At 41.5% G+C, this 15,872-nt stretch overlaps 1 protein-coding gene and 1 pseudogene across 1 annotated transcript in view; both read right to left on the bottom strand.

Annotated features, from left to right (window-relative positions):
• Positions 1–15,872, bottom strand: part of LOC144652523 (uncharacterized) — a 28,686-nt gene that overhangs the window by 6,162 nt on the left and 6,652 nt on the right. The window contains exons 6-9 of the mRNA XM_078512551.1: positions 14,195–14,339; positions 13,181–13,359; positions 12,626–12,769; positions 11,856–12,003 (exon numbers count right to left, since the gene is read on the bottom strand). Coding sequence (XP_078368677.1) covers positions 11,856–12,003; positions 12,626–12,769; positions 13,181–13,359; positions 14,195–14,339 — 616 coding nt within the window. The remainder of the gene's footprint in view (positions 1–11,855; positions 12,004–12,625; positions 12,770–13,180; positions 13,360–14,194; positions 14,340–15,872) is intronic.
• LOC144648785 (uncharacterized) lies at positions 4,526–6,331 on the bottom strand (annotated as a pseudogene).

Here is a 15,872-nt window from a genome sequence, read left to right as displayed (position 1 = left end):
CATTTTTGGCACTAGGAGACAACAAAGCGGACTTCGCACGGATTCTCTCAGATGAACTTATCTCGCAGGCACTGACTCTGCAATCGTAGTATATCTGGTGATTTTTCATACGAAGTGGATTCTGCTCAGATCCTGGCCTAGATGTAGCCTTTTTGAGATCCAACCAAGAGGAAGCCGATACGAAGTTTATTCGTTATGCAGTCAGTCTTAGCGGGCATGTCGACAACATAATAGTTTCCACTCGAGGCACAGACTTGCTGTTACTTCGAATTCCCCTCGCACATCGATCGCGCTAAGCTCTCATCAACAGTGTGGATATGGGCAGGAACTTCAGAGAATCCAACGTAAATACCTTTAGAGGATGTCTCAGAGGATGTTCCGTTGTTACCATCTCACACCATCACCGGCTGTAACAGCACCTCTTTCCTCGGTCGGCGAAGATGTCCTCGAAGCTGACACCACTACCTCCGCAGAAAACGTTTGTTTGTTGAATGTGTAATAGGGCCTCTATTACTGCCATACATATCCACACGCGTACCAAATGTTCACAACTTTAATGATCAGTCGACGAAATAGAAATTACACGGTGAAACTCGAAGATACGGTTGCTAAAAAACAAACACGAAATTAACAAGTTACGATAAAATAAAATGAAAGGAAAGCGACAGGAAAATAAACGAAACTATATAAGATGACAAGAAAAGATACTTACAAACGTTGTATGGCACAGGAACAAACGATGTAGAAATAAAATCTTTGAGAAGCGATGAGCGATGGACGAAGTGAACGATACTAAATCTAAAGACCAACTGGCCAACTAACGGTGAAACTAACACCAAAACGAACGAAACAAAGCGAAATTATGCATAAAAAACCTAACAGAATATAAATGGCACGAAGACACGAAAGCGAGCGAAAACAATGAAATGACGGAAACAAAGAAATACATGCAAAATATTTATAATTAGAAAAAGGTCAAATGCGGCAGCAATGTCTGGCTCCCCTAAGAGTTTTAACTCTTAAGTTCAATGTTCTTAACATTTAAAAACGGTTAAAAAGCAAAGTTCATGTTCTGTGGCTCCTCTGGTGGGGATATCTCTGGTCTTACTCTTCACTTTCTAAAATTAGTACCAGCTTGTCAATCGGGCGATCCAGCACGCTCTTGCTGGTGGCAACCTTTGCTGACCGAATTCGACCATCTGCACCTGGGTAAATCTCGATGACTCTGCCCAAGCTCCAAACGTTCCTCGCCACACGCTCGTCGATTATTATTACAAGATCTCCTTTACCAAAATTTCTTCTTGAGCTATTCCATTTGACTCGTTGTTGCAAGCTTTGCACGTACTCTTTCCTCCACCTAGACCAGAACACGTTAGCGAGGTATTGGACGCGCTTCCACCTCTTTCGAAGATAAACGTCGGCTTTCTGAAAATTCCCAGGTGGCGGCATCACGACTCTTGATTTGGAAGTCAGAATGTGGTTCGGTGTAAGTGGATTCAAATCTTGGGGATCACTCGACGGTACGGTTAGCGGTCGGCTGTTAATAATGCATTCAACCTCTGTTAGGAGGGTGCTAAACGATTGATCATCGAGGGTGTGGCCAAAATCTCGCATCAATGCAGATAGGATTGATCGAATAGACCGTATCTGGCGCTCCCAGACGCCACCCATATGGGAAGCCGCTGGAGGATTCTGTTTCCATTGGATTATCCAATCAGCGTTGAATTCTCTGCAAAGAGTCCTTTGGATTGCGCTTTGGTCCATTTCTTCTAAGGCTTTCTTTAGCTCGTTCTTCGCTCCCACGATATTGGTGCCCTGATCTGATCTGATTTCACGTACCGGTCCTCTTCTATTTACGAATCTCCGAAGAGCGCTCATGAAGGAATCTGTTTCTAGCGAGTCTGCCGTTTCAATGTGCACCGCTCGGCTGGCCAAACAAGTAAATAGTACCCCATAGCGTTTTACTTCTTTTCTTCCTTGTTTGATGAGGAAGGGACCAAAGTAGTCAACACCACAATACGTAAACGGAGGGGCAGGCGTTATTCGCTCTTGAGGAAGGTCTGCCATCTTCTGTTCACCTACACGTCCACGAAGACGACGACAGACGACGCATTTGGAGATAAAATGTCTCACAACGGAATTTGCGTTGACAATCCAATATTGATTTCTTAATTCGTTTAAAGTGATTCCTCTGCCAGAGTGAGCAACTCTCTTGTGAGCGTCTCTAACTATGAGGTTGACGACGAAACTCTTCCTTGGGAGGATCACTGGATGCTTAAAATCTTCTGTTAACTCTTGAGATTTACTCAGTCGACCTCCGACACGAATTAAACCATCCTGGTCGAGAAATGGATCGAGGCGATATAAGGAACTTGTTTTCTTGATTTCCGTTTTTCTAGCCTTCGCAAAAACGCGGTCGTTCCTGCAATCTTCACGTTGAATCTGCTTCAAGGTTTTAATTTCTGTAGGAAATGCGTTGCTTTGCACCAGCTTTAGAATGACCTTTTCAGCTTCTTTCAGTTCTTCCACTTTCAAGGGATTGTCTCTTAAGGCTGCTGTATGCCCTTCTCTGTTTGCGACAACCTTTGGTGACAACAACTTCTTACTTGAGTTTGGCTTGAGACGAAGTATCCATGCTATGGATCGTTTCATTCGGTACCAATCCGAAAAACGTGCAAGTCTTGCCAGAAGGTCTGTTCCCTCGTTGACGTCTATACTGTGTACTTGGACTTTCTTGACTTCAGGATCGTTAACGGAAATAGCGTCCAGGTCATCAGGAGGCCGAGGCCATTCTCTATCGGGAAGCCACAGGAAATTCGGACCCGTGATCCAACGATGCTGTTTAGATAGCTCATCTCCCTTAAGGCCACGTGATGCGTCATCGGCAGGGTTTAACTTTGACTCAACGTACCTCCATTGGTCAGGATTTGTTGCATCTCGAATCATCTGTACGCGATTTGCTACAAATACGTGAAAACGCTTCTTGTCGTTTCGGATGTACTTCAACACTGTCGTACTGTCCGTCCAATAAGTCTTGCTCTCTACAGGTTCATCCAATTCATTGCCAATCATTTCACCCACTCGAACTGAAACCGTGGCAGCAGTGAGCTCAAGACGTGGAATGGTTGTAGTTTTGACTGGAGCTACGCGAGCTTTTCCCATAAGGAACGCACAATGGATGTCACCTTTCGCATTCTCGATTCTGAGGTATGACACTTGACCGTAACCCGTTGAGCTAGCATCAGAGAAGTTATGGATCTGTCTCGACACGACTGTACCAAAGTTCTCAGGCTTGAAGCATCGCTCCATGGAGAAACGTTCCAAGGCAGGCAACTGGCTCTTCCAATTCTCCCTACGTACGCGGAACTCTTCGCTAACCTCTTCATCCCAGCTAAGCTTCGTACGACAAAGATCTTGTAGTATTTTCTTTCCGACCAGCAGAAATGGCGCTGCTATTCCCAAGGGATCGTACACGGAGGAAATCGTAGACAGTATTCCTCGTCGTGTCAATGGCTGGTCTTTCACGATAATCCTAAAACCAAATGTGTCCGATTCGATAGCCCACTGTACACCAAGAGCTCTCTCAACAGGAAGGTAGCAATCTCCCAGCTCTAATGATTTAACTCCTTGGGCACGTACTTCCTCTGGGACACTTTCCAACACGGTTCTACTGTTGCTAACGAACTTTGCCAGATTAAAACCCCCATGGGCACAAGCCTCACGAACACCACGTATTCGTTGGATAGCAGACTCTTCAGTTTCTTCAGAACGAAGACAGTCGTCAACATAAAAATTCTTCCTCAGCACATCGGCGGTTTCTGCGCCAACAATCTTCTCAGCGTCATCGGCTGCCTTACGCAATGCAAAGTTCGAGCAACTCGGTGAGGACACCGCACCAAACAGGTGGACGTTCATCTGGTACTCTTCAAGATTTCGTGTCAAATCTCCTTCAGGCCACCATAAGAAACGAAGGAAGTCACGCTGGCCTTCTGGAACCCGGACTTGGTGGAACATTGCATCGATATCACCCATGAAGGCGACTGGTTCTTGGCCAAATCTTGTTAGTACTCCCACTAGTCGATTTGTCAGGTCAGGTCCTTGATACAGTTGGTCGTTCAGCGATGTGCCTCCAAATCTGGCGCTACAGTCGAATACAACCCGGATTTTGTTAGGTTTTTTCGCGTGGTAAACGCCGTGGTGGGGTATGTACCAAACTCGGCCTGTCTTAGCAGAAAGAAGATCTGACGGGACTTTCCTAGCAAATCGATTGGCGATGATCGTGTTCATAAAATTAACATAGTCCTTGTAAAAGGTCTCACTTCTGATGAGCCTTTTCTTCAACCAATATGCTCTTTGAAGGACTTGTTCTTTGTTTCCAGGAAAGTGTGGATCATCACAGCGGAAAGGAAGAGGAATCTCGTAGTGATTATCCTCTGTGTGGCGAGTACCCCCGTTAACTATCTTGAGAAACTTCTTGTCATCTTGCGAGTACTCTTGTCCCTTGTATTCAGCTCTCTCGCTGAAATCTAACTCGAACATCTTGTTCAGCGCTTGTGGAGTGACAACTTCTCTGACTTTGTTCTCAACCATGAAGTGATGATCAAGGTGTCTGCCAGAACCAACTTCCTTAGCAGCTACTCTATTGCAACTCATCGTGGGCAGCTCTTTGTTGGACATGTAAAGGGGGCCTACTATAGCCCATCCAGCAAACGTCTTGATAGCAAAGGGACCGCCATCTTGACTAGCTAATACGTCCAATGGTTCAAGGGCTTTCGGACAGTTTGAACCAATCAGCAGACCGATCTTGGCGTTAGGCAACTGTGGTGGTAAGTCTGTCGCTATCCGCTTGAGGTGTTTCCATCGATAGGCAAGTTCAGGCGTAGGCATATCTTCACACGTAGACAAATCTTCTTTGGTGAATGTCTTCGGCAGTTGCAAGGTATTGTCACCATTCAAGTTCGAAACGATTAAGTCATGTAAAACTTCAGTGTCAAGTAACTTCGTACCATTCACAGTCTTTACCATCAACTGCGTGTCAATGCCCTTTACACCTAAGCTAGCTGCAAGCTCTTTAAGAACAAAGGAACCAGTACTGCAATTATCAAGCATGGCGTACGTGACGACTTCACTCCCCGCAAATCTCAACCTGACAGGAACGATAGGTACTGCAGACACGGTCTTGTCGACACCAGTAGCGTTACAGGCAGCTTCGTTTATTTCAGTGTGAGCATTCGCCATTGTATCATCTTGCTGTGGAGGGGCCGTGATCTGCTGTACGGAAGCAACTGGTGCGAGGCGAAAATTTTCATCATGAAGACCCGTGGGATGACGACGAAAGCACTTCTTACAAGTTCTTCTCTGAGCACACCCACTTGATCTGTGGCCTGAGTCGTAACATGCGAAACACAGTCCTTTCTCTTTAAGGAACTCTTTTCTGTCTGGTAAAGTCTTCTTGAGATAAGCCTGGCAGCTGTCCAAGTCATGGTTCTTACTACAAAGTTTACAGAGCCTGCTGGGGTTGCGTGGGACGATCTTCTGGTCAGCGGTAATCCCTGTTGCATGAGTGGAAACGCGGTATGAGCTACGTGTACGTTCTCCGGAAGTTTTGAACTTGCCAGGACCTTTGTTTCTTTTAAATCGGTCAGGGTGATCTGAAGAACCATCCAAGCGACGGAGGGCTTCTCGCGAGAAAACTGGATCAGTTGCAATTCCTGCTTCTGCATTTACAAAGACCACAAAATCGGCGAAGGCGGGAATTGCTTCTCTTGTAACTCTCAACCTATTCGCTTCTCGTCGCCAACGATCTTGAAGCGGAAGAGGAAGCTTGGTTACCATGCTCTGGAGGTTGTGTGGATGATCGAGGATGGACAGAAAGGTGAGACTTGACATAGCACTCCGGCACTGGGTTAGGAACGTGGAGAACCTGTCTAACGCCGGCTCATCTCCTGCCCGGATGTAAGGCCACTCATTAATCTTCTTAATGTAAGCGTTAGATATTTTGTAAGGGTCACCATATTTGTCCTTTAAAAGCCTCTTAGCTTCCAGGTATCCACTGTGTCTGTCCAGATGAAGACATCCTTTAATAAGCTCCTTGGGTTCTCCTTGTAAGTATTGCTCCAAATATTGGAAACGGACATCGTTTGCACTGGTTTTAGCCTCCACTTGCGATTCAAAACTTCTAATAAACGTGGGATATTCCAATGGATCACCAGTAAACTTAGACAATGTCAACGTGGGCAGCAAACTTTGTCTTTGCTGATCTGCCAACAGCTCAGTCAACTTGTTTTGTTTCTGAAGAACGTCACAAAATTGCCTCGTACTGTGATACATGTCGTCGACGCGAGGTTCAGCAACAAAGGGATTTGAACTCGGAAACTGCATAGGCCCTATGCTTTGCTGGATATCGACGATGGGATCTTCTGCTTCGAAAGGATTCGATCTTCTATTTGACATGGGCGTAATCGTTTGCTGTACGTCAGCGAGGAAATCTTCAGCTGCGGGAGTTCTCGACTCTCTACGCGGGAAGGGCGTTGACCCTTGCTTGATGTCAGCGACGAAATTTTCAGCTGCGAAAGGGTTCAACTTTCTACGTGACGTCGGCGTTGTACTCTGCTGAATGTCAGGGACGTGATCGGTAGCTGCGAACGGATTTAACTTCGAACGTTGCAATAGCTTTGGAGGCATTTGTTTTCCAGGAAAATCATGAAAAACAACAGAATCACTCACGTCAGCCGCGAAAGTCGAAGTTACACCAGGAGTGATGAAGGCACTTGACACGGTGCGAAAAGACGGCTCAGAAAACGGAAATTCTTCAACACGAAAGGTCTCCGAAGGCAGCTTCGGCGGAGGACTCAAATCTTCTTTGTCGCCACTGTCAAATTCTGCGTATACGCGTTCACGGACTTGGGCGAGCGCTAATTGTTCTTCTAAACGAAGCCTCTCAATCCTCTTCTCTAACTCTTGCCTGTGTTCCAACATTGCAACTTTCGTCATCAACTCAGCGGCTTTCGCTTTTTCTTTGGCTCTACTTGTAGCGATTGAAGGTCTTGAAGACGTGCCCGAACGATGCGACGTTCGACTGTGTTTTGAACTGGTTTGCGATTTAACTTCCAAGCTATGCTCGATTGTCTCTTTCGCAGACGAAATCCAGCGTACGGTTTTTTCAATAAAATCATTTATCTTCATGCTCTGCTCGGCATACCAATTGTTAGCCACGCTCAGCTCTTCATCGGTCTCAAGATCGCCTAATAGTGAAGCGACGCTTCCTTTAAATTCTTCCACGGTAACACGAAATGAAGTAAGATTTCTTTCAACAACGTTCACATTTTCCTCGTTAGTTGCCAAAGAATCAATTTCGTTAATCTGTCGCTGCACTCTTTTTCCAATAGAATGACAGTCTGTCCATCGAAGATGAGCGATGTAAGCCTTTCCTTTCTCGGTGCGCTGTCTTCGTCTAGATACTCCGTTTACTCGAACAGCGTCCGTAAATTCCAAACTGTCATAATCCATTCGTTCCTGAATATTTTGGCTCCCGGTATTCGCAGTTGGATCCATAACGTTTCAACAAATATTACTGCCATACATATCCACACGCGTACCAAATGTTCACAACTTTAATGATCAGTCGACGAAATAGAAATTACACGGTGAAACTCGAAGATACGGTTGCTAAAAAACAAACACGAAATTAACAAGTTACGATAAAATAAAATGAAAAGAAAGCGACAGGAAAATAAACGAAACTATATAAAATGACAAGAAAAGATACTTACAAACGTTGTATGGCACAGGAACAAACGATGTAGAAATAAAATCTTTGAGAAGCGATGAGCGATGGACGAAGTGAACGATACTAAATCTAAAGACCAACTGGCCAACTAACGGTGAAACTAACACCAAAACGAACGAAACAAAGCGAAATTATGCATAAAAAACCTAACAGAATATAAATGGCACGAAGACACGAAAGCGAGCGAAAACAATGAAATGACGGAAACAAAGAAATACATGCAAAGTAACTATAATTAGAAAAAAGTCAAATGCGGCAGCAACAGCCTCTTTACATGAGAGTTTTCGTCCCGGGATGAATTCATCTCGGTGTCTGGTCATTGTCTTGTTACTGTCTATATGATTTTGTCCCGGGATGAGTTATATCGTCCCGTGATGAACTCATCCCGGGACGATTTCATCTCTGTCCTAAGCACCGGGATAAAATGTCATCCCGGGATGAAACGAGGCAAAAAACGCCATGTAAACAGTAGTCTTTCCGGGATGAAATGTATTGTAATGTAAGCACGGGCGAGATGAACTCAACTCGGGCGGGACGACTTACGTCCCGGCATCTCGGGTAAAATGAAACCTTTTTCATCCCGGGATATATGTGCCTCTTCGCTATGAATTTAGAAAATCGCATGTCATGTGCACTGGGCTGTGTAGATGCACCAAGACCGACGCTAATTTAAGAGAAAGAGAAGAGAGAAAACTTTATTTATCCACGGAATCACATTCATCAGTTGATGGTCTTCCAGAGATCCGTGCTCTAATATAATTACAAAATTTAATTGAAAATAAATAATGAGTTCAAATATGTGTAGATGTATATATAGGAAGTGCATTCCATGCTACTACTCCGTTATAGGCGAGGCTCCTTTTAAGGAACTCAGTGTTGGGTTTTGGAACACATAGGTTTATATGGCAGCCTCTAGTTTCATAGTGATGAGTCTCTCTAACTGGAGTGAAGTTTCGTGCCAACGAGTGTGGTGCCAGATTATTGGCAATTTTGTACATAGTTGTTACTTTTTGTTGGTACCAGCGATCTTCTAGTGGCTGCCATCCTAGGTTCTTTCTTAGATCAGCAGATCTGACTTCATAGCCAGACCTAGTGATAATTCTGGCTGCACGATTTTGTAGTCTTTGTAATTTTGTCCGTAACCCTTTATCACATGTGTGCCAAACAGGCGAGCAGTAATCAAAGTGAGGTTGTATAATTGATTTATAGATTTGATTTAAAGAATCATTAGGGAGTATTTCACGGGTTCGCCTTAAGACACCTAAGCCCTTGCTAACTTTTTTTACTAACTTAGAAACATGTTCCTTCCAAGTAAGGTTTTTATCTAGGGATTTCTATATCAACCTGCGCTAAAGTGCTTCAAAGAAACTTGTTTAAAAAGCAATATTTGTTCAGTGTTTTTAAAAAAGTTCAGAAGATATATTAAAAATATTTACAATATTGTTATGATCATTTTGAATTTGTTAATTTTACATGCGTTCAACCAAAGTCTTTACCATGAGCCTATAACAGACAAAGTGCATTGTGAAATAAGTTAGATTCAGCAATATACAAGACACACAATAAAGTTTTATCTCTAACTATAACAACGTTGATATATTACGACATTAAAGTGCACCTAACCCCCGAAACAATACTTTCAAAATTGATTGTACATGAGTTAGAGAGTTGAATGGTTAAATATTTCTTCATCTCAATGTTGCGTTTTTTAGTTATGAAGGTTTATTTTTCCAATATGTTAATTAGTTTGACGTCTACCCAGTCTTCATTCAATATACAGATTTTGACTGGTTCACACAAGCAGTATTTAAAAAGCATTATCATAATACTCGCAATTTCCACAATTTTTATTGTAAATTTGGTGTCTGGTAATGGCGAGTAAATAATGATATAAGCAAAACAAGTATGCTTAAAAGCCTGGGTAGACGTCATACTCATTAACATATTGGAAAAATAAACTTCATAACTTAAAAACGCAACATTGAGATGAAGAAATATTTAACCATTCAACTCTCTAACTCATGTAGAATCAATTTTGAAAGTATTGCCGCAGGGGTTAGGTGCACTTTAACTATGATGTTATTTCCATTTATTTTACCATAAAACTTAAACGAAATGCTGAAACAAGGGAAACTCGATATATGAAAATTGTAATGGCGTCATTATTGATGCTCGCTAGCTCGTAGCTTCAGCTTGGCAAGACTACAACATTTTTCTTTCTTATTGCAACTATAGCGATTTGTTAATACAAAAATCGCATTTGTTTTTTGACAAAATAACACAACTACACCCGTGATAAGGTTCCCGTGATAGGTTGAATTTTGTTTAAGAGGGCGTGGTCAATTGTCACTGAAGGGCTTGATTTTCACAGAAACAGCGTAAAAACTCTCAGAAAATTCTTAAAATCATTATTACAGTACACTAGCAATGCTTTAAATGAATTTCTGGATGTATTATGCTTACAATAGCTAAAGGAAAGAAAATTTCTTATTTGGACCATGACGTCATAATTAAATGCATCAAAACATCATCTTAACGCAAGAATTAAGCTTGGCAACATTGCTTTTCGAAATCAGCGTACTCGATTTAGTAAAAATAGCTATGTTGTCAAAAATCAGACAAAAATGCCCGTGGGTGTCACATTTTGGACTCCTGGGTACCTGACTATCCAGGGATACCGTTTAGCATTAAGATTTGTTTCACCTTTTTAAGAAAAACAATACTTGAAAGTACTGTTTTTTCAATGCTTTCCTTTTCTCATAATTGGAGACCTTTTTGGCTAAATTCAACCAGTTAATAATTCTCGGCCTTATTTTCCCCGAAGGGACGAAGAGGTTGAGTGAGTGAATAATTTCCGGTGATTAGCCATCACCTGGGATTAAGTAATTTACTTTGTTTATATTTTTGTCAGTGTGTTTTTTTGTTCATTCTTATTTTGCTCCTTTATTTTGTTTTCGATTTAACCTTTGTTTGTTGTTATAATTTCCTCCTGTTAGTTTCACCGTTCGTGTAAATACTGAAGAATAAAATTGTGTTCTGCGACTGAAGCTTAGTAATCCCCAAAGAAACTCTTTTCCCCGTTCTAGAAAGTTGATGTGTGGATTCCATTTTTCCTAATTTGTCAATGTTTTAAACCAAACACCGATACTTTATCCGAAACGCAAATACCAGTGATACTGATACGGGACTGTCACTCATTAGTGTGAGTTTTCTAGTGTCTCTCTTAGGGCCTGTTTACATGATTCCGGAATGACTTTTATTCCGGAACGAGTTCATTCCATCATCATACATTTCTCTGTATCTGTTTACATGATACCGAGACGAAAGTCAAGTCATTCCGGAATGAGTTCATTCCGGTTTTCATTCCAGAATGACAGTTTCGTTCTGGAATGACATTTCATTCCGATATCATGTAAACACAGAACGAATTTCGTTCCGAGATGAAATCGCAACTCACGAAACTGCATACGGTCTCCACAGTTTGAATTCAGAGAGAAAAAACGTAATAGCATTTACTGATTAGCCCAAAGAAGCAGCTCTATGGTCAAATTACTCGTTAAAATTGCAGATACGGCAATTTATGGGCACAAAAACATGTTTGCGCGAAACATGCGCCACCTTGTTTTGATCTCGCGTCAAAAGCGCGCACGTGAAAGTGCCTTTCTGTTGAACCGGTCGACCCGGTCATGTAAACGCAGAACGAACTTCATTCCGGAACGAGTTTCGTTCCAGAATGAAAGTCATTCCGGAATCATGTAAACAGGCCCTTAGAAGGAATTATACGTGACACTTTATAGATCGGACAACTGTAATTTGAATGCCAACAGATCATCGCAATGCTAAATGTAAGCTGCAGTTGGATAACAGACATTTCATGCACAATTTGCCAGCTACTTTTATTTATGTTACTTTGTAAGCAAAATATGGAAAATTCGTCGCTTTTGCATGCATTGCGTGCCGTTGCGTGCCTGACTCAAATTGAATTGCCAACACAATTTTAATTTGTTAGTTGGAATGTCTTTTGTCCTGAAAGGATCGGGGAAAGGAAAGAAGTCAATTACTTTACCTTCTTTACACCCATAAATCTCTACTCGCATCGAGATGTGTCCAGTCCAAGCTTTAGGATGGAAACGAACGCTTCTGGCAAAAACCCGCGTGTCCGGAGTAAAGAAATGTTTAACAACTGTTGTCTTATCGCTGTTGCCGAGGAAAGTCTGCGGAATAAATAAATAAATCATTCAATAAAGTCAATCAAACCAACGAACCAGCCAGCCAGTCAGTCAGTTAGTCAGTCAGTCTGTCAGTTTCGTCCGTTCGTCCCTCAGGCAGCCTTTCAGCCTTTCAGTCAGTCAGTCTTTGGTCGGTCGGTCAGTCAAGTCAGTCAGTTAGGCAGTCAGTCAGTCAGAGAGACAGTCAGTCAGTCAGTCAGTCAGTCAGTCAGAGAGACAGACAGTCAGTCAGTCAGTCAGTCAGAGAGACAGACAGTCAGTCAGTCAGTCAGTCAGAGAGACAGTCAGTCAGTCAGTCAGTCAGTCAGTCAGAGAGACAGTCAGTCAGTCAGTCAGAGAGACAGTCAGTTAGTCCGTTAGACATTTATTCAGTCAGTGTTGTCTTTGTGTATTAACGTTTATCCTCAATCCTCAGACTTCTCTGTAAAGTAACTACACAGATGACTAAAAATTCTACAATGTCGGTCACTTTACCTTATCAAATCCACTTTGTCAGTAAACTAAATGCAGTTAAAGCCATAATTGTCATACAATAAAAAAAAAATAAGACAAATGGAAACAAGTACTTGAGAAATGGTATTCTTATGACATTTTCATTTTTCTTTACCTTGATTTGGCTGTTTTCCCGGATATAAACCCAATTGAAGTCGTCCGCGGTGTAAGCCAATGAAAAACTTGTCACCCATTGATTGGCATCATGCCGTCCCTGCGTGGCCACGCCTCTTACGTTGAACAAGCGGCCCAGTTTTACCTGAAATAATAGCATCATTTAAAAAGCATCTCTGGTCTCTATCATGAACTTTGGTTTTTTATAGAGTAATTTTCTGTTAAAAGAATAAAGGTTTGAAAAATGTCTTAAGTTTACAGGCTTTGAAGGCTTAAGAAGTGTAATCTTGTGGAAATCACTTTGCACATATATTCCAATTTTACCCATACAAAATCTTTCCGTCATGCAGGACTACCCCTTTTTTCTTTTTTTTTAAAAAAAAATAGCGGGGCTTTTTTCCTGTAAAACCAAATTGGTTATGGACTTCTGTTATTATGGGTGCAAGCATAGCATTTACAATCCAAACTACATGATGCGGAAAAAATTCAACAAAAAGGTTCTCAACTATAAAGATCATTTTTCACTTGCAAGTTAGCTACACAATCTTAATGATACCTGAAGCCACTGATTGCCATCATTTTTAGCAGCAGCCCAACAATATTTTCCGCCACTTGGTATCAAGTTGAGTCTGCCTCTGTTTGGAAGGTAGCTAGAAGCGGCCGAGGATGAGGCTGTGAACGCTTCATCTGGAAGTCTGCCGTCCTCCGCACCAACAGGCATCAAGCAGGTCTTCACTGGATAAACATCAAACCAAAAAAATTATTCAAAAGAAATAGAACATTTCTTACAGCAACTCTACTTACACGATAATTTCAAGGGCTCTTTAACGAAACCCACCAGTAAAATCCGACAACAATCATTTGACTTTGTGCATAGCAAAGTAAACTATTCAGCACCAGTTTTACCTCTTTTCTTGCCCAATACAGTATTAGTATGGGTAATCAAATGGCGACGAGTGAAATTAGGAAATAATTTCACGCGCATTTTGTCAAAATTCTAATAATTTCCCGAGCCTTTAGGCGAGGGAAATTATTAGAATTTTGACAAAATGCAAGTGAAATTATTTTCTAATTTCACGAGTATACCATTTGATTACATTTTAATATCATAGGTGACAAATTACGCTTGCAATCGTAGGTTTTTGACTGGTATATTGCATCGCGAACTCCGAGCTTTGAAAAGTTGAAAGCATTAAGTTCGCAAGATTTTTTAGTCTTTGAATAAAACCTTTCAGAGATTCCTTTTTGCCGTTGACAAAAAGTTTCAAAGATTAATCAACTGTCAATTATTTCTCACATTATGTCCATAGTTCGTCTTGAATGAACTGAAAACGGCGCCCGTGTAAAACGCTCAAAAATCCGCTCGATGTCATTTATGTATTTGGCGTATGTCTTGAAGTCGTTTTGACGTTTTGAAATATAAAATATCATCAAAAGTTTTATTACATGGCCAAGGATAGCTGGCTAAGATGAAATTTAAGCCCTTTGATAATAACCCATTTTGGCAGCCATGCAATTACGTTTGCAGCTGGCAAGGTTAGGTACAATAAAGCTTATTAGGATACTTAACCACTTCGGCAACCATACAGTTCAGCTCTCAGACAAGGTCCATTAAGGTTGTAAGCCTTCGGATGAAAGCGGACGTAGCGAGCCTCGATGTGAGGTTTGAGGGAGTGAGTAATGACAGTGTTCCTGTCAGTATTCCCAGCAAACACCTGAAATAACAAAACCTTACAATAAAACAAATTTTGATAATAGTCCATTTTACAGTTGGCTGCCAAGTGACCTGGCCTTTGAATGGTAGTGAGGCTGGATGTGACCTTGCATTGATACAAACCTCTCTGCATTATTATGTAAATGCAAACTAGTTAGCATCAGAACAACATGATTAACAAAACAAAAGCAGTGAGGTCTGTATCAAAACAAGGTCACCTTCAGCCTCACTTTCATTCAAAGGCCAGATCACTGAGCAGACAACTGTAAAATGGCCTATTCAGACATTAACCAGACTTGACTATGCCATAGAATAATTTTCTCCCTAAAAGTAAACTTTTCCCTTTAAGTTACATTCGCAAGCCGATAATGACCGGAGTTGAAATTGCAATTGTCAGATGTGACAAAAACTACTTAGAAAAGAAAAGTACACGTGGTTCATCATTTTTACGAGTTTTGTTTGTTTATTGAATATTATAATACTTTTTTCACTCTGATCTACCAAAAAGTTTACTTATTTATTTTCTGTAGTAAAAAGCAGTTGTTAAATGTTCATCTTTTTTACCGAATGGTAATGAAGGTATTAAAATGACTATTTATTTCCCTCACTGGCTCACTCACACACTCGCTCACTCCATTCTGATATCAAACCGCAATCAATTTATGCGCTATACGATAAACGCGCTGACAGGAAGGTCCTTTAAACGCATTCAGCACATGTCAATCAAAAACAAATTATTCTTCAACCTCGTTCCCAGGGTCTCTCTCTTTCAGGGAACTAAATTGAATTTTCACAAAACAAATCGAAAGAGGATCACTTACACTTATCCTCTGGTGATAAAAGAGAATGGAATTCGCTCAACAAAGCCTTAGAGCATAGGCTATCAATGAGCCGTTCACGTAAGAAAACATTCAAAGACGCGTTTTAGTAAACACAACATTCACGCACGTTTTTGTTTCGCGTCACATCGTCTTCGTGTCACGTCATCCGTTCTTCATCTTTTTGAGTCGTGCAGAAACGCGCATCTTTCTCTCAAATTTTTATTCGCTGCTTAAAATAACGCTATATGTGCTGGCAGAAAAGTAAACATATTCACAAAACAAATTTACTTAATGCTAAAAAGGATCAAAGGTTACACTTAAATATTTTTGTGATGAAATAGAATTCAAGCTACGAAGCCTGAGAGCACGAACCATCAATGACGCAATTCCCATGGAAAAATAAAACATTCACAGGGAAATAAAGTGAGATTGTGTAACATTATTGGACGCTTATTTGAAGAAAAAAACTATCAATGACCCATTCACGCAAGAAAACATTCGAAGGCAAATTAAGTGAGATTGTGACATTACTGATAGCACCTATGAACCGTAATGATTCGATTAAGCGCCCTCCTTCCAATAAGCGCCCCCTTCCGAATAAACGCCCCCCTTCGAATGTGTTTTTGTTAATAAGCGCCCCTATTCCAATAAACGCCCCCATTTAGTTAACACCACATCCACGGCCCGTTTTTGTTTCGCGTCACGTCACCTCG

This window comes from Oculina patagonica, chromosome 4 (genome assembly GCF_052425735.1).
Source record: "Oculina patagonica isolate OP01 chromosome 4, crgOcupat, whole genome shotgun sequence".
Taxonomy (NCBI): domain Eukaryota; kingdom Metazoa; phylum Cnidaria; class Anthozoa; order Scleractinia; family Oculinidae; genus Oculina; species Oculina patagonica.
Note: the sequence above shows the minus strand (reverse complement) of the source record. Positions and strands in the feature narration are given on the sequence as shown.